At 42.3% G+C, this 18,773-nt stretch overlaps 1 protein-coding gene across 3 annotated transcripts in view; it reads left to right on the plus strand.

Annotated features, from left to right (window-relative positions):
- SORCS2 (sortilin related VPS10 domain containing receptor 2) overlaps nucleotides 1–18,773 on the plus strand; it is a 1,741,628-nt gene that overhangs the window by 1,655,211 nt on the left and 67,644 nt on the right. For all 3 annotated transcript variants that reach the window (XM_029591638.1, XM_029591649.1, XM_029591657.1), the window contains exons 18-20: nucleotides 579–750; nucleotides 11,469–11,655; nucleotides 17,676–17,809. In XM_029591638.1, the coding sequence (XP_029447498.1) occupies nucleotides 579–750; nucleotides 11,469–11,655; nucleotides 17,676–17,809 (493 nt within the window). The remainder of the gene's footprint in view (nucleotides 1–578; nucleotides 751–11,468; nucleotides 11,656–17,675; nucleotides 17,810–18,773) is intronic.

Genomic DNA, 18,773 nt, shown 5'->3' on the forward strand with positions numbered 1-18,773 from the left:
TTTCAATTTTGCTGATTGCACACAGACACTCTCTTCCATAAATGATGTTGTATCTATCCCACTCCCATATGTGTCCTTGGCAACCATCAGTGGTCCATCTCCAATCCTTTCTTCAGTGAAAACAGAATTATTTGTTTAGCATTTCTGTTTTTGCCTCACTTCCCTCCACATATTTCTCCTTCTCTCCTTGCAATCTTACAAAACCATGTCTGACCTTCCTTCTTTAACTGAAATACCTAAAAAAAAAAAAAGTCTTGCTGGAAACAGAATGCTAGACTTAATGGACCCTCGATCTAACCCAGGATAGCAATTTTTACATTCTTATTCTTAGGCTTTACCTCTTTAGATATCTTTTCTTTCATGTGAGCTTTTGCTGTCCTGACTTCTCTTCCCACTTCTTTCGGATTTAGATAGTCTTTCCTGTGTTCTTTTTGATCCTTTGTACTTTTTTGAAAGCTTATCTTTTTGCCCTTACCTTTTCAGTCACCCCTTTGGAGAACCCATACCAGTTTCTTTTTCTTCTTACTCTTATTTACTTTTCTGACCTAAGCCTCTCTGGTTCTTACTCTTTCCTGCAGGTATAGAAAAGCTGTTTCGAATGTGTGTGAGGGAGGAGTGGACCTGCAGCAGAACCTGGCCCAGCTCCAGTGCCCCTTGATTGCTCCCAAAGGGCTACGTGTAACCATTAAAGGAGATACACTGGCTGTTAAGCCTGGAGAAGACATCACCTTCATTGTCCGGCAGGAGCAGGTACAGTAAGAAACGCTTTAATGGATTTCTTTTGAGAACCTCATTGCCATAGTCCTTAGTTATTTTCAATCTTAGCAGTACATATCTTTAAAAAAATATATATATGCATGAGGTAATGTGATTTCTTTTGATCCTGCCTACCCAGGAATACATAGAGAGTGAGCATCTAAAGTGGGCATATATCATGTGTGAGTGATGGTGCTTTCTAGTTTTGCATTTGATTAACAGTTCTCCTTCATTAATATAAATGGGAATAGCACATAATGAGGTGGGCAGTGATAAAGATGTACATGCATGTATACATAGATTATTTATTTATTTATATATTGGAGAAGTGCAATACTTCCAGTCTGACCACAGTCTAAAATGCTTTTGTGTCCCCAAAACTGTGGAAGGGCATAAACCCCTCTACTACCACAACCACCACCATAGGTTATACAGGTTCTCAATCTCAAACAAAAAAAACAAGAATGGCCATCCTCAGTTTTAACTCAAACCGTTCTTTAGATTTCAGTCAAAAGTACTAAGAGACAAACATTTTTTTTTAACAGGAGGTTTAATCTTCTTGCTGTGGCAGTCATAATGTAATCATGTCCCTAGTAGTGTTGGATGGCAGGACGTTAACACCTCCCCCCTCCTCCCCAAAAAATTGTTCAGGTTCATACAAAAAGCCAGGAAGGAACCATCCTCAGTTTATAGCTCAGACCTTACTTTTGATCTTAGTAAAAGAAAAAAAAAATCAAAAAAATATTTGTGCATTCTTAAGGTATTTCAAAAGTGGCAAGGTTAAAGACTAATTCACCTCAGCATATGACTGCATAAACTGAATTATTTTATTCCACTTATAGAATGCTTCATTTTACTATTTTAAAGGAAGGGGCTAAAATTTGTTTTCATAAAATGTATTGAATATGAATAACCTGAGTAACTGATAAAGAGCATTAGCACTAAATGAAAAATAATCCCTAAAATATCGCTAGATAAAAATAGTATGTTTGCCATCTTAGTCTATGAATGAGTAGAAATGAAGGCCAAGAAGCACAAAAATATAAGGCAATACCTTTTAATTGAACTAAATACATTTCTTGATTAGCTTTCAGGAGTTAACACTTCCTTCTTCAGGTTCAAACAAATTGAACAGATGGCAAAGGAGGATGATTGAATATCATAGATTACATTACAATGGTGTTGTAAAGGAGAAGGGGGCATCAATAGCATGATAAGGAGGTGACAGACAGCCAAATTATGTCTGGCAGTGAGAAATCCACAATAATTCTGTGCATTACACCTCGAGCAACATAATAAAAAACATATTACAAGGTGATTAGTAACCTCTAAGAAATCATTTAATAGGAAATGGTATCAGATTTGCATGTGCTTGCCATGCATTTAATCCCCAGGCTCTTTCCCAAAATGGGCTTCAACCAGTACCATGAAAGAAGCTCTTGGAATCACATCATTTACCTTTTCCTTATCCTTGTCTACCGGTAAACCTATAATACTTTACAAACTTTTATTTCTTGGCAAAAACTTTTCAACTTTATTCTGTACAGATATGTCTTTTTCTTATCTTGCTCCTTCCATAATCAAGTGCTCTGGCACAAACCTGACATTGACAATGTTTCACGAACTGAATAGGAACTGTACGATTATGATGTATCAATAAATCAATATTTCATGCAACATCATAAATACAAGCTGAACCAAGAAAAAACATTTTTGGAAATATCAAGAATGTGATACCTCATATAACAATTGAGCCTCTCAATATTTGTCAGAGAATGCTCACAACAAATGTGTCAAACATACACAACGTTAACCAGCCATGCACTGTACATGCTGTACTTTGCCTTTTTAAAAAATATACACATCTATATTTTACGCACAAAAATAAAGTAAACTTACATAAAACCTGCTTTATATGCAAAAGTGAGTATATTTTGAAACTTGTATGCTTAAAGGAAATTACCAATTTACTAATTACTCCACCAGCTTACCCAGTCCTTCTTCAGGTCACTGAGACCTTTCTGGTTCTTCAGTCTGACCCCCCGACCCCCCCCCCCCACCAGTTCACCTAGACCTCCCACCCAGCCAACAATACACAATAAACAAGTCATAAAAACATAAGAATATAAGAAATTGCCATAAAAGGCAAGACTGTAAGGGACAGCGTGAATGTGAGTCCTATATGCTGTGGCGCAATTGATGCTGCCTCACGGGTGGGCCCATGAGGCCTGCTTTGTCAGTTGGACAATGTGCTTTGACATGAGCCAGGATAAGGCTTCACCTGGTCGCCTCCCCCGCGGGTTGGGCCCTTGGGTTATGGCAGACAGCAGAACTAGGAAATTCAAGGGTCAAGGCAGAGTCCAGAGGCAGCCCAAGAGTCGAGGCTGGTGGCAGACAAGGAATGGTCCAAATTCAAGGCCAATGTCAGATTCAGGCAGCAAGCAAGGGCTAGGTCTAAGTCCAAGGCTGAGTTCAGAACTGGTGAGACTGGCCAAAACAGACAAGACACAGAGGGACAGAAATGACAGGTGTTACGGATAAATGTGGAGCCAAGACAGGTGACCGCTTACCTTGCCTCGGGAAGACGCAGAAGACGCCAATCAGGAGCCAGCCCACAGACAGGGTCGTCCAATTCAGTCCAGGTCTGGGTAACAGCAGATAGCACAAACCAAGAGATGAACTGGGTCAGGGCAGGCAGCAGGCAATGATATCCACCAGACAGTCCAGGTCAGGCCAGGCAGCAAACAAGCACACTCCAAGTGGCAATCCAGGTCAGGGCAGGCAGCAGGCAACAATATCCACAAGACAGTCCAGGTCAGGGCAGGCAGCAAACAATGATATCCACAAGACAGTCCAGGTCAGAGCAGAATCAGTCCAGATCAGACGACAGCAAGCAACGCGAATCACAGCAAGAGTACAACTAGTACTGCTTGTGGCCGAAGCAGCGAAAAGAAGAAAAAAGTCTCTTTAAATGCCCAAGCCTTCCCGCGCAGATCCAGAGCTCCGTCGGCATCTGACATCACAAGGGGGCGTGGCCTCATCCCGATTCGCATGGGGCCGCGTCAAGGAGGAAGTAAGTCTCGAGCATGAACGCCAGCGCCCGGGAACTCGGTTGCAGGTAACAACAAGGCAGATAAGATAAGGCATGGCAAGATTCCAAAGACAAGAGTAAGAAAGTGAGACAAGACAGAGATAGGGCAAGGCTGGCAGGTAGGCTGGACAAGGCAAATCTGGAATGCTAGGCAAGGGACATGTTGCAGAGGCACTGGTATGATGTCCAAAGGACCCTTATATAGAAAGGGTCTGCACATGCCAGGAGGAAGCCATAGTTGGGCAGAATAGCGGTGTCCCTTGCCGCTACAGTGGTGGTCAGCATCAGTGACAGATGAGCCGAGAAGAGCCATTGGCAGGGCAGGGTCAGCCAGGTCAGTGTGGCATGAGAGTAAGTGAAGCTACTCGTGGGACCATCCCACAAGCAGCAAAATGTAACACAGACCATGGGTCCATCAAGCCCAGCATTCTGTTCCCAACAGTGACCAATCCAGGTCACAAGAAGCTGGCAAGAACCCATGTATCCCATGTTGCTAATACTCGATAATAAGTTGTGGCTTTCCCCAAGTCAACTTGGTTAGTAACAGATTATGTACTTCTCCTCCAGGAACTTGTCCAAACCTTTTTAAACCCAGCTATGCTATTTGCCTTAACCACATCCTCTGGCAATAAATTCCAGAGCTTAATTGTACGCTGAGTGAAAAATAATTTTTGCCTATTTGTTTTAAATATGCTATTTGTTAACTTCATGGAGTGCCCCCTAGTCCTTGTATTATCTGAAAGAGTAAATAACTGATTTACATTTACCCGTTCTATTCCTCGCATGATTTTATAGACCTCTATCATATCAACTACGCAAAATAATTAGCAAGTGTAAAATTGAGTAAGTTGCCAAATGTATGAGTGTCTCTTAAAATAGCAACTTATGCACATAACTGTGGCCCCGCCCCAGAACCCATACACCAGCCCTTTTTTACACGTTTAAGTGCGTGCAAAACATAAAGTATGCTATCAGTTTTTATAAAATATACATTACATAAGTAGATGCTAATTTGTATGTGCATACCTCTTTGAAAAGTACCACCTAATTATTAATATGGTAGTTGAATGTTATATTTATTGCATACCTCAGATTTCAGTAAATTGCTTTCTGCTCAGGGGCCCAATAATATTTCTGTACAAACTTCTCTTCCCACCAACCCATAAAAAAAATTTCAGACAGTTAAATATTTGAATGTCCATCTATATAGATGCATAAAATATGCTAATGCGTGGGCAAGGATGCATACATTCATTATGTTAAATCTGTTTTTATTATAAATAATGAACATTACCAAAGCATAACATTTGGTACATATTTTCTTAACTCTATCCATATTTTTACCCCTCCTCCCATAACCCTACCTCCCCCCATCCCTCTTTCCCTCCCTGCATCGAAGAAGCACAAGGATCACATATCAAATATCTATACGATTTAAAAAAAGACTTTTAGATTCATGTGGTAAGGTTAGAATAAAGGGAAGCCAGACTGCATTTATTGCTCTTCTAGTCTTGATAGACAGGTGATTAATAGCCAAGGTTTCCATGGTTAGTAGATTTATTATAGAAGAACGCCATAATAATATAGATGGTCCTTCTGAAGTTCTCCAGGCTGTTAGTATGGCTTTGCAAGCTAATAAAAAAACTTTTGTAATCCAGAGAATCGAGACCTTATTTCTTTTGAATGAGTTAGAAGGTGCAACTTAAATGGCAATTAGAACTTGAGCAACCGATATCAATTGCAGTATTGAAATCTGCATTTGTTAGTACGCGTAAAATTACAATTAATACGCTCTTGCGGGAAACTAGATATAAAATTATCTATAGAATGTACATTTCCCAGCACCAAGCATTCAAAGCAGGTTTCACTAACTCTGATATATGTATCAGGTGCAAAGGAGGACCAACACACTTGGGTCATTCCTTTTGGAGTTGTCCAACAATTCAAATATTTTGGAAGAAAGTTTATCATACTGCAAATAAAGTTGTGGGTTATAAAATTCCATTTTCTTCATTGGTGGCACTTTTTGGAATCTTTGCATACATTCATTATATTGGATGTCTAAAGCTTTAGCAGCTAATGCTTAGAAAATTCATATTCATTTTATGGTCATAAAGTCTTATGGACCCGAGTAATGGAATTTCAGCACCCGACGTAAGCACATCAAGGTCTTTGAAAACTCTCTCCAGCTGTTGACTCCTGAAATCATGAGGATCTTTTCAGAAGTGCCCACACTGATGCAAAGTGGGTGTCTTTTTATCTTTGGGCTTTGTATCAGCTCTCAAAGGAAAAGTACGAGCATATTTTATCTTGTGAATTGCGTCAAGGGGGAAAAAGTACCCAGAGAGATTTGCACATGCTATTTCAGCAGATACTTTTCCCAATAAAAACGTCACACATAGATTTGAAAATGTAGTCTACAGAGTGAATTTTCAAAGGAGTTATGTGTATAAAATTAGCTTACACAGGCATAAGTAGTTTGTACTCGGTAACTGTGTATGTTATTTTCTAAATATAAAAAATAAACACATTTTCGGTTTTGTGTGCACATTTTTCACTGCCAAGCAATGGACGGTCCAGGGGTTTTTTGGGGCGGAGGCCAAGAGGAACACGCCTAAGTTGCTATTTTATAATAGATTTATGCAAATAAATGTGTCAACTTATTCACGCAATTTTACAGCAACTAATTATCTCATGCAATTAATTATCAGACTTGTATGTTGTCTGCAATTAGTTGGGGAGAGGTCTGGGTGAACGGGGGCAGTCCAGGGTGAAGAATTAGGAGGCTCCAGATGATCTGGAGAAGGTCTGAGTGAACTGGAGGAGGTAATGCCAATCTGGTGATTTCCATTGCATGCGCATGTTTTAAAATGTACCAGCTTCCATGTATAAATCAGTGATTGATGTGAGTTATTTTTTAGCACATAAAATATATGTGCATATATTTATAAAATAGGTAGGAAAAGTATGCATTTTCAATGCCTCGCAGGTCTTCGTGCATACATGTGTATCTTGTGGGGTTGACATACATGCATGTGCCTGATACGCAGTGGTTATACAGTACTGCAGTAGATCTCCGACCAGCCATAAGCATGTGTATATAGGGGCCAAGAGTAGATGTTTGAAAGTTATCCTCAATACGTGCTATTTTCTCTACCAGCCTAAACACATCACCAGAAGTGCTTATTTCTTACCTACATAAAATTGTATGCTTTATTGATCCTTGCACAGATAAGAGATGGCCAATTTTCCAACTGGCAATTTATTTAGTTTAATAGGTATTTACCTGCATAATGGCTTTTGAAAATTGACCTGCCTCAAGAGAAAAGTATTTGACAGAGGGCGAGAGAGTCTAGATACCCATATTGGGGTCATTTTTCAAAAGTCCTAGCGTGCGTCCATGTGCATGAAGTTTTCGGCGCACACACATGGATGTGGCTATTTTATAACATGTGCGTTTGAAAACAACATGCGGCAATGGGAGTAGGGTTTTCCCAGTTCCTTCCCTATCCACCTAACTACCTTTCCTACCTTTCCCCCTCTCCTCCCCTACCTATTAGATTTTAGGGATGTGAATCGTTTTTCAACGATTAAAATTATCGTCCGATATTTTTAATATCATCTTAAATCGTTATAGAACACAATACAATAGAAATTCTAACGATTTATCGTTAAAAATCGTTAAATCGTGTTAGTGCGCACTAACGGGAGTTAGTGCGCACTAACAGAAAATGATACAAATTGACACTTTCCAGGTCAGTAAAGGTCAGTTAGGAATGAATATGTATTCCTATTGGCTGGCTGCCCTCTTATCTATTGATATTACCAAGGTTCCCACTGAGGTGATGGTTGGGGGGATGGGAAATGGAAATGGAAACTCGGGAACACTAACAGAAAATGATACAAATTATTGACACTTTCCAGGTCAGTTAGGAATGAATATGTATTCCTATTGGCTGGCTGCCCTCTTATCTATTGATGTTACCAAGGTTCCAACTGAGGTGATGGTTGGGGGGATGGGAAATGGAAACTGTTGGTAGTTGACAAAAAAAGTAATGTGATCAGTCAATATGACTAGAACTTGTGCCCTATTCCTGATACCAGGGGTGTTGTGATCTTCCTGCACTCAGTGCCCTAACCCTGATACCAGGGGTGTTGTGACCTTCCTGCACACAGTGCGCTAACCCTGACACCAGGGGTGTTGTGATCTTCCTGCACACAGTGCCCTAACCCTGACACCAGGGGTGTTGTGATCTTCCTGCACACAGTGCCCTATCCCTATTAATACCAGGAGTGTTGTGATCTTCCTGCACACAGTGCCCTAACCCTGATACCAGGGGTGTTGTGATCTTCCTGCACACAGTGCCCTAACCCTGATACCAGGGGTGTTGTGATCCTCCTGCACACAGTGCCCTAACCCTGATACCAGGGGTGTTGTGATCCTCCTGCATGCAGTGCCCTATCCCGCCTGCATTACTAGTGAGAGGCTGGCTTCACAGGGGGGAGCTGCCTGACCCTCACTCCTGACTTCCCCCATGTCCCAGCCAGTGAATGGTGTGTGGGTGAGGGGGGGGGGGAGGATGGTGAAGTCTGAGACAGCTCCCTCCCTGCATTACTAGTGAGAGGCTGGCTTCACAGACAGGGGGGAGCTTCCTGACCTTCACTCCTCCCCTCCCCCATGTCCCAGCCAGTGAATGGTGTGTGGGTGAGGGGGGGGGAGGATGGTGAGGCTGAAACAGCTCCTTCCCTGCATTACTAGTGAGAGGCTGGCTTCACAGACAGGGGGGAGCTACCTGACCCTCACTCCTCCCCTCCCCCATGTCCCAGCCAGTGAATGGTGTGTGGGTGAGGGGGGGGGAGGATGGTGAAGGCTGAGACAGCTCCCTCCCTGCATTACTAGTGAGAGGCTGGCTTCACAGACAGGGGGGAGCTGCCTGACCCTCATTCCTCTGGGGTGTTGTGATCTTCCTGCACACAGTGCCCTATCCCTGATACCAGGGGTGTTGTGATCTTCCTGCACACAGTGCCCTATCCCTGATACCAGGGGTGTTGTGATCTTCCTGCATGCAGTGCCCTATCTCTATTAATACCAGGAGTGTTGTGATCTTCCTGCACACAGTGCTCTAGCCCTAATACCAGGGGTATTGTGATCTTCCTGCACACAGTGCCCTATTCCTGATACCAGGAGTGTTGTGATCTTCCTGCACGCAGTGCCCTATCCCTGATACCGGGATGTGTGTAAGAAGATCACAACACCCCTGGTATTAGGGATAGGGCACTGTATGCAGGAAGATCACAACACCCCCGGTATCAGGGATATGTCACTGAGTGCAGGAAGATCACAACACTCCCGGTATCAGGGATATGGCACTGCATGCAGGAAGATCACAACACCCCCGGTATCAGGAATAGGGCACTGTGTGCAGGAAGATCACAGCACTCCTGGTATTAATAGGGATAGGGCACTGTGTGCAGGAAGATCACAACACTCCTGGTATTAATAGGGATAGGGCACTGTGTGCAGGAAGATCACAACACCCCTGGTGTCAGGGTTAGGGCACTGTGTGCAGGAAGATCACAACACTCCTGGTATTAATAGGGATAGGGCACTGTGTGCAGGAAGATCACAACACTCCTGGTATTAATAGGGATAGGGCACTGTGTGCAGGAAGATCACAACACCCCTGGTGTCAGGGTTAGGGCACTGTGTGCAGGAAGATCACAACACTCCTGGTATTAATAGGGATAGGGCAATGTGTGCAGGAAGATCACAACACTCCTGGTATTAATAGGGATAGGGCAATGTGTGCAGGAAGATCACAACACTCCTGGTATTAATAGGGATAGGGCATTGTGTACATGAAGATCACAACACCCCTGGTGTCAGGGTTAGGGCACTGTGTGCAGGAAGATCACAACACTCCTGGTATTAATAGGGATAGGGCACTGTGTGCAGGAAGATCACAACACCCCTGGTATCAGGGTTAGGGCACTGTGTGCAGGAAGATCACAACACTCCTGGTATTAATAGGGATAGGGCACTGTGTGCAGGAAGATCACAACACTCCTGGTATTAATAGGGATAGGGCACTGTGTGCAGGAAGATCACAACACCCCTGGTGTCAGGGTTAGGGCACTGTGTGCAGGAAGATCACAACACTCCTGGTATTAATAGGGATAGGGCAATGTGTGCAGGAAGATCACAACACTCCTGGTATTAATAGGGATAGGGCATTGTGTACATGAAGATCACAACACCCCTGGTGTCAGGGTTAGGGCACTGTGTGCAGGAAGATCACAACACTCCTGGTATTAATAGGGATAGGGCATTGTGTACATGAAGATCACAACACCCCTGGTGCCAGGGTTAGGGCACTGTGTGCAGGAAGATCACAACACCCCTGGGCACAAGTTCTAGTCACATTGACTGATCACATTACTTTTTTTGTCAAGCTACCAACTGCTTCCATTTCCCATCCCCCATATACTGTCAGTGGGAACCTTGGTAACATGAATAAATAAGAGGGCAGCCAATTGGAATACATATTCATTCCTAAACTGACCTTAACTGACCTGAAAAGTGTCAAATTGTATCATTTTCAGTTAGTGCGCACTAACTGGGAGTTAGTGCGCACTAATCGGAAAAAACGATTTTTAACGATTTTTTAACTAAAAAATCGTGCCAAACACGATTTTCTTCTCCTGACAAACGATTTCAATCGTTAAGACGATAGGGCACACGATTCACATCCCTATTAGATTTCTTTTTTGTTTTAATACTTACTGCTTCTTTGGAGCAGAAGTAAATTTGGCGCACCAGACGGCTGTCAGCGCACGCTTCCCCGGAACAAGGTCTAATAGCAGCTGTCCCATTCAGCTCCCACCCAGACCCTACCCCCCGGTTTGCCCCTTTTCGATGGCCCAGCACTTCTGCGTGTATCAGGGGATACACACGTGGCCGGGCCATTTCTAAAATTTGCTCGGCGAGCACATGCCCCAGCCACACATGTAAGCTCTGGATTTTACAAACGCAGGCCTCTTATAATTTGGGCATAAAGTTTTAATTAGCTTGAGTTCAGACTAAGAGGAATAAGGCAATTATATGGTACATTTTGTAATGACATAGTGCTCTCCTGTAGTAAGAATTGTGGAACATAGAGGCTGTAATGGGAATAAAATAAAGAATAATTCTACTATGACAGATATGAGGTCCATATTCAAAAGCACGTAGCCAGATAACTCAGAAATTATCAGGATAAATGAAGACTTGGGCACTTATCCAGCTAAATTCTAGCTGGATAATAAATTAGTCGGCTAGAGTTTAGCCCAATAAGTTTGGGGCATTTCAGGAGGAGTTGAGTTAGCTGGATAAGTTATCCGGCTAACTCTGATATTCAGAGTTAGCCAAATAAATTATCCAGCTAATTCTGGAGAGCCCATAGAGCTGTCCTAAAGTTAGCTGATATAGTCAGTGACGTGGCTGCACCACTGAATATATGGGCTAAATTAGGCAGATACGTTTATCTGGCTAACTATCCAAGCCTCACAGTGCCTCAGTATGGACCTCAAAGTTTCTTAATGTGATTGTTCAAGTAATTGTGTGCTCTATCTTTTCTGACAGGGTGATATTCTGAATACTAAGTACCAGGTGGACCTTGGAGATGGTTTCAAGGCTATTTATGTGAACCTGACTTTGACAGGTGAACCTATTCGGCACCGCTATGAGAACCCAGGGATCTACAGGGTCTCTGTTAAGGCGGAGAATGTTGCTGGGCATGATGAGACTGTGCTGTTTGTCCAGGTGAACTGTAAGTTGATTTGTTTATAGTTTCTCTTTTTTTTGTGTGTGTTGGAGGAGAATTCTCTCTCTTGCTCCCTGTTTCATCCCTCCAGCCCCAAACTCATTGAAAAATACTATTGCATAAAAAGCAACACACCACAATGAACAATTTAAAGAATAGGTTCATTTCAGAATTAAGTAGTTTGAGACAGGCAATTGAATTCTGAGATGGAACTGAATCTGTCATAAATGTAGTTTGGTTTGCTCACTGGCATGCCTGGTTCCCTCTTGTAATAATTTCTTTGATTATGGATTTTTTGGCTTTATACGATAGCTATGAATGCTACAGGCTTGATTCACTGAGCTTTCTTTTCCCTTATATCTGTTTCTATTTAGGCCTTGTCACAGAGCACGAGCAATCTATGGCTGGTTGGAGGACAGATTACAGTCTGGACTCTCGTTTTCTCTTGCACACTTTTATTACATACACTCAAAAATTACATCGAATCAGCTTACTTCAGCAATACTTCTTTTACTAATCACTTCAACCAAGCAGTATTTAAAAGGAACTGCCATCTTCTCATTTTCCCCAGGGCCTCTCTTGCTCTCCTCTGAGCCTACACTTTATTCCTGCTCATAAGAGACACCCTGGATCCAAAATGCCAAAATCCAAGGTGGACCAGGCCCAGACAGCTCGGACCGGTCTCTGAAGATATTCTGAGGGTTTCTATAGGGCACTCTTCCACATATTCTCTCCCTCAGCTCAAACTTACCCAATTGAGAATCTACCCCTACCAGGGCTATATCCAGCAGTAGGACCCCACCAAGCTTTCCCTTGAGTCCTGTCTCAACCTTTTTTCCAATCTGACCCCCACCTACCTTAAGGTATCTAGGGTAGTTCCCTCTTCTACCAAGGTACCCTTCCCCTAAACTTTTGGGATTCTAGATTAAGCTTTCTTGTACTGCCTCAAGGCCTCTTGGTTCTCTGGATGACTCACTCTGGTTAACTCCAGAGTCCAATTTCCCAGAATGTCTGTTTCACAGATCTTAATTGTAGCTTGTCCTCTCCAGGCTGAATCTCCAAGAAATCCATTTTCTCGCAGGTCCTGCCTTTCTTAGTCTCTTTCTCTTGCTGATGGGTAGTGGTCCAGTTTTCCCCAAACTGGTCTGACTATTCGTATGGTGGACCTCTGGGCTCCAGACCTCTACCTCTACCACCGCCTCAGTGTTGACCTCTTGTTCTAGCTTTATCCCCTTCGCTTCCTGTGCCACAAGCCCTCAGTAAGTGGGTTAGCCATGCTAGAAGGGTGCTGCTCTCCTATTTGCAACAGTGAATGGACTCCTTTCCTCCTATGAAAATCTGTACCACCCAGTTCCATCACAAGTTCCGTTGTACCTGTGCAATCGCTTAGTGCAGAATATCCCCGATCTGACACCATATGTCACAGAGCATGAGCAGTCTATGGCTAGTTGAAGGACAGATTACAGTCTGGACTCTTGTTTTCTCTTGCACACTTTTATTACATACACTCAAAAGGTACATAGAAGCAGCTTACTTCAACAATACTTCTTACCAATCACCACAACCAAGCAGTATTTAAAAGGAGCTGCCTTCTCCTTATCTTCCTCAGGGCCTCTCTTGCTCTCCTCTGAGCCTACATTTAATTCCTGCTCAGAGGAGACTCCCTGGACCCAGAATGCCCTGTGTTAAGGTAGGCCGAGTTCAGACTGCTGGGACTGGTCTATTAAGGTGTTCTGAGGGTTTCTATAGGGCACTGTGCTACAAGTCTGTATACATATGCCATTTCCAAAAAAGGGGACACAAACAGTTTATATTATAAACACAATAAAGTAATACATATAAAGATCTATATTTAGAAGTATTTAGCCGGTTAATTCAGATGTTAGCCATCTGAATATTTGGGCACTTAACTAGCTAAATTCTAGCTGGCTAATAAGTTACCCAGCTAGAATTTAGCCAGATAATTTAGGGGCATTCTGGGGACATAGCTGGGAGGAGTTGAGTTAGCCAGTTAACATAGCTGGTTAAGTCTTGTCAGACCAAAGAGCTGTCCTAAAGTTAGCCGGTTAACATTAGTGTATATTAATATTGGAACTGTTATGTAGAGGCCAATGAGCTTCATGTAACATCAGATTTAAAACATTCAAAGCACAACACAAAGTTCCTGCTGGATGCACCCAGCCTACATTTTTAGTAAATGTACAGCCTGCAGCTTTCCACTTCGCTTTCTCTTCAGCTGTTGCTGATTCCTGCAATTGCTGGACTGTTCGTAATCCTGTGTCCTTTTGTGCTCTAGTCTGTACTAATTCCTTTACTGCTGGCTGACAAGTTGTCTGAGCAACCTCTTGTGCTGCATAATCTGCCAATGCATTCCCTCTATAGATCCATGTATCAACAGCATAGTCAGCTAAATTTAACATAGTGTGGCTGCCCTTTTGACCTTACCTCTAAAGTTAGCCGGATAAGATTATCTGATTAACTTTGCTATCCGGACTTTGTCTGAATATGGACCTTACAATGTAATACATTAATATAACAATAAAATAAATAATATAACATAATACAGCAAATACAAAAAACACTAAAAATCCTTAATTCCACCAACCACAACCCTTAATCTCACTAAGGGAGTTGTCCAAATCTAAAATCCAAACTAACTTCTCATGTAAAATAAATGATGTCATCAGGACCCTAGGTCTCACTAAGAGGCACACAAAAGCAGTTCACCATTGCAATCGACTGTCCTGAGTAGGCCAACCTTATTACCGTGGTTCTCTAATAAGATGTGTGTAGCTCTGTGCTTGTTTTAATCTCCAACTATGATCAATTAAGAACTGATTATAGACTAAGGTTAATAGTAATAATGAAAAATTACATGAATGATAGATTTAAATTTCTCTTGATAAGACCAGTATGGTAGGCGCTCAAATGATGCATAGGAAACATCATCTAACTCAACAGACCATACTCATAGCATTGAATTCTATGCTTTACTGTGCCTTATTGTCTCTGAAAATACTACTTGAGAAAAATAAACTTTCCTCTTTCATCATTTTTCTGCCTTCTGTTTTTGTATTCTTGCATAAACCCATAATTCATGAGAGGCCTTGAAATGTTCATTCAGTCAGGTAACTGATTGGCTGAATGCCCTCATGTGATAGTACTGCATTAAATATTGGAGTCACATATTGTGTTTAGTTATATTTCTCAATTTGGTGTTTGTCATTTCAATCCATTATTAGGTAAAACTCAAGACATTCTTTTCCTTAACTTACTCCTTAACAGGACTATTTCTGACTTGTTTATAGTGTTCTTTTTTTTTTGTCTAGTTTAATGCATATGTTCTTATGCAAGCAAAACAGACAGGGGTTGCTAGTGCTGAAGTAAAAATTAACCATGTACATTAATTTGAAACAAAATAGGAATTGAATTGACATTTCCTATTTCATTTTATAATGTTTTCAAAATTAAATGGTAGAAAAACTAATGAAATTTTGTTTACTTTTTTTTGTTTTCCTTTGAAAAAAAAGGGAAAAAAATCCCTCAGGCATCAGGCCTGGGCCTAGGCCAAGTCCCCAGCAATGGAGCTGACCTCTGGGCCGGGTCAAATCGCCAGGACCTTGGCTTAAGCTCAGGCCCAACACCAGGCTCAAGTCTGATTGCTGGGTCCTGATGCCAAGCCCTAGGCCTCAGCAAAGGCCCAGGTCCATGCGTGTAAACTGAAGACTAAGTCTCCAGGCATCTTCTTTGGTGGAAGTCCTTTTCAAAATGGTGCCCCAGGCTTGGAGGATGAACCAGAGTGATATATCTGTGGTGAATTCCCCCTGAGTGGAAGGCGTCATTTTGATATACAACCATTAAAATGAAGAGCTGAACATCAAAATGGCACCCTCCGCTCAAAAGGAAGGTGCAGGAGAGACATCACTCTGACACGTCCTCCAAGCAGAGGGGGCCATTAAGAAGAAGACTTCCACCAAAGAAGATATCTGAAGGTTTAGTACCTGGCCTCCAGGTGTTGGCATCTGACATCCAGACTGGGAACCGACATTGAGCTTGGGTCCAGGCCTTAGTGTTAGGATCCAGTCTCTGGCAGGTCACGTGCATTGAGCCTGGGCTTAGGCCAAGGCTTTAGCAAAGGAACTCAACCTCCAGGCTGGGCTTCAGCATCAGGCCTGGGCCCAGGCGACAGCCTCAGCTTCAGACCCTGGCCTCCACTCCAGGCCCTGGCATTGCACTGGGGCCTGAGCCTAGGCCAGTTGCTTGGCATCAGGACCCAACTTCCAGACAATCCTGATGTTGGGACAGGGACTAAGCCTAGGCCAAGGCCTCAGTGTCAGGACCCATCTTTCAGGCCGGACCCCTGATCAGGCCTGGTCCTAGACCAAGGCCCAGTAACAGGATCCAACCTCTGGGCCAAGCTCCTGCATCAGGCCTAATCTGAGCCTAGGCCAAGATCCTGGTGACAGGATCCAGTCTCCAAGCTGTGCCCCAGCATTGGGCTGAACCTAGGCTAAGGCCCTGGCAGTGGGTCATGATCTCATGGTCATGGTCCAGTATTGTGCCTGATCCTGGTGCTAGGCCCTGGCCTCAGTGTTGGGACACAACCTCCAAGCTGGGTCCTGGCACTGGGCCTAGGCCTAGCCCTCAAGCTGCCTGCATCAACCTGAACCTTCACTGATAGGGTATGTGGGCCTGGGGAGGTTACTGCCCCTGGGAAGATTTTGGAATGGGTGGGAGAGATAGGATGTAGAGTGGCCTGGGGAGTCACTATTTCAATTTTTTGTTTTTATTTTTTTGGGGAGGAGATTCAATGTTTATTTCTTTTCTGCATTCTACAGAAACTAAATAAACATTAAACAAAACAATACCTGAGGGGAAAAAATTAAAAATATATATTCAAAATGTTTTTCCTCCTCCTCTGTATTAAAAATCCTATTAGTTATGACCTTGGACTCAGCAATTTAATTAACATGGTAGCTATATGTAACGTGTAAACCACAGAAACATAAACAAGCTGATATTAAAAAAAAATAATGGATAACTTATCTGCCAAAAACATTATCTGAAATATTGAACGGGAGAAATATCCCACTGAATATCAATGAATAAAGTTATCTGAGTATATATACCTGCATAACTTTGAAACCTAATCTGCTATCTTAGAATATTGCCAGTTAGGTATCAAAATTATCTAGGAATATGTCCCTGGATAACTTAACTTACTGGCTATATTTAAAAGATATAGTCATTTAAAAAGTACTAGGGAAAATAAAATCAGCTAATCAGACCTCCAGGCCCAATCCACCAGTCCCCCATGCCAGTGAAAGTAAGGCTGGCCCAGCCAGCTGATCCCCTCTCCCCTAAGCCCCTCAAAAAATGTATTGTTGAAGGCCTATAGGCTTGAAAAATCCCCATCCTCTCTCCTCCCCCATGCCAAAAGTCAATATAAGTTCAGCCAAAGTCTCTATCAAAAGGACACCCACCCCTCCCCTCCCCAACCTCTGTTACCCCTGCTCTAATCCTATCAGAGTACTGCTTTGACAGCAATGCTGGATACCGGTGGTAGCTGGACTTATGTTTTGAGCTCCTGGTTACAGTAAAGGATTTGGGAGGTCTGAATGGGACAGGAGGGTTAAGGTAGTGCTGACAGAAAGGAGAAGAAGGTGCCCTCCTGATGGGGACTTTGGATGAATTTAGGAAATAATTTCTGGCATGGGAAGGGGATTAGAGAGGGAGGTTTTTTTGGGCTTCTAGACTTGCAACATTACTAAACTTTTGGAGGTAGGTTGTGGAGGGGTTTCTATTATCTGGACTGATCTTACTTTCACTGGAGTTTTCTTAAGTTTTCTGGATAAGTTTTATCCAGATAATGACTTAGCTGGATAGAATTTAGCCTGATAAGTGCCAGTGATATTTAAAAGTCTGCAATTATCTTCTCTAGTGTATAACTAGAACTGAATGAAAGGTAAACCAGAACATATTGATAAATTAAAATCTCATTAATAATCTTTTCAATCTGTGTTTAGCTCCTCTACAGGCTCTGTACCTTGAGTTGGTGCCAGTTGTTGGCAGAAACCAAGAAGTGAATCTGACAGCCATCATAAAGCCCAGGAATGCCAATCTAACAGTCTTCTACTGGTGGATTGGAAAAAATCTGCAGGTACTCCATAGGTTTTGTCTCAGATTATTTACCCTCCTTGTCCTTTAGTGATGTGCATTAATTTGAAACAAATGGGTAAAATGCAACAAATGATGTCATATTTGTTTCATTCATGGACCTCCCCAAAATGAATGGATGAATCCTACAAATGAAGCAAAAAATGTCTCATTTGTCTGTGGTTCAAATTCAAGTCTATGGCCCATTGAAGTTTATGGCTGTATACTGCTTAATAAAAAAAACAAAAAACTGATAACTATAGCAACCAACTCTTGCTTTGTGACCTCTCTGTCTTGTCAGAGCTGAAGCAGGACAAGTTGGCAAAGAGATCAGCCAGAGGACAAATCATGGTACAGCATCTATTTAAATAGCCTATAGCTGCTATCTGAATCAAGTGACACCAAACAGTTCCCACTGTAAAGTCTGAGCATGTGCAAGAAGCAGTCTGTATTTTCTTTCTAGCTGTTGATATAGACAGATGGTTTGTAGAAGCTCTCACAGAGTTTTTAAAAAAGCTTAGAAACTTTACAGGTGAATTTTCAAGAGTTCCGCATGTAAAAGAGGATAGCCAATGTAACACCAGTTTTTAAAAAGTGTTTCAGAGATAATCTAGGAAACTCCAGACCAGTGAGTCTGATTTCAGTGCTGGGAAAAATGATCAAACCTTTTATAAAGAACAAAATTGCTGAACATTTAGATATTCATAGTATAATAGGAGAAGCCCAACATGGGTTTAGCCAAGGGAAGGTTGCCTCACTAATCTAAATTTTTTGAAGCTGTGAATAAAAATGGACTTTCAGAAAGTATTTGAAAAAATCATGGGATAGGAGTCAATATTCCATTGTGAATTGAGACCTGATTAAAAGATAGAAAACAGAGAGTAGGACTAAATGGTCAATTTTCTCATTGGAAAAAGGTGACTAGTGGAGTGCCCTAGTGATCTGTACTGAGACTGCTGCTGTTTAAC

Source organism: Rhinatrema bivittatum, chromosome 1, assembly GCF_901001135.1.
Source record: "Rhinatrema bivittatum chromosome 1, aRhiBiv1.1, whole genome shotgun sequence".
NCBI lineage: Eukaryota > Metazoa > Chordata > Amphibia > Gymnophiona > Rhinatrematidae > Rhinatrema > Rhinatrema bivittatum.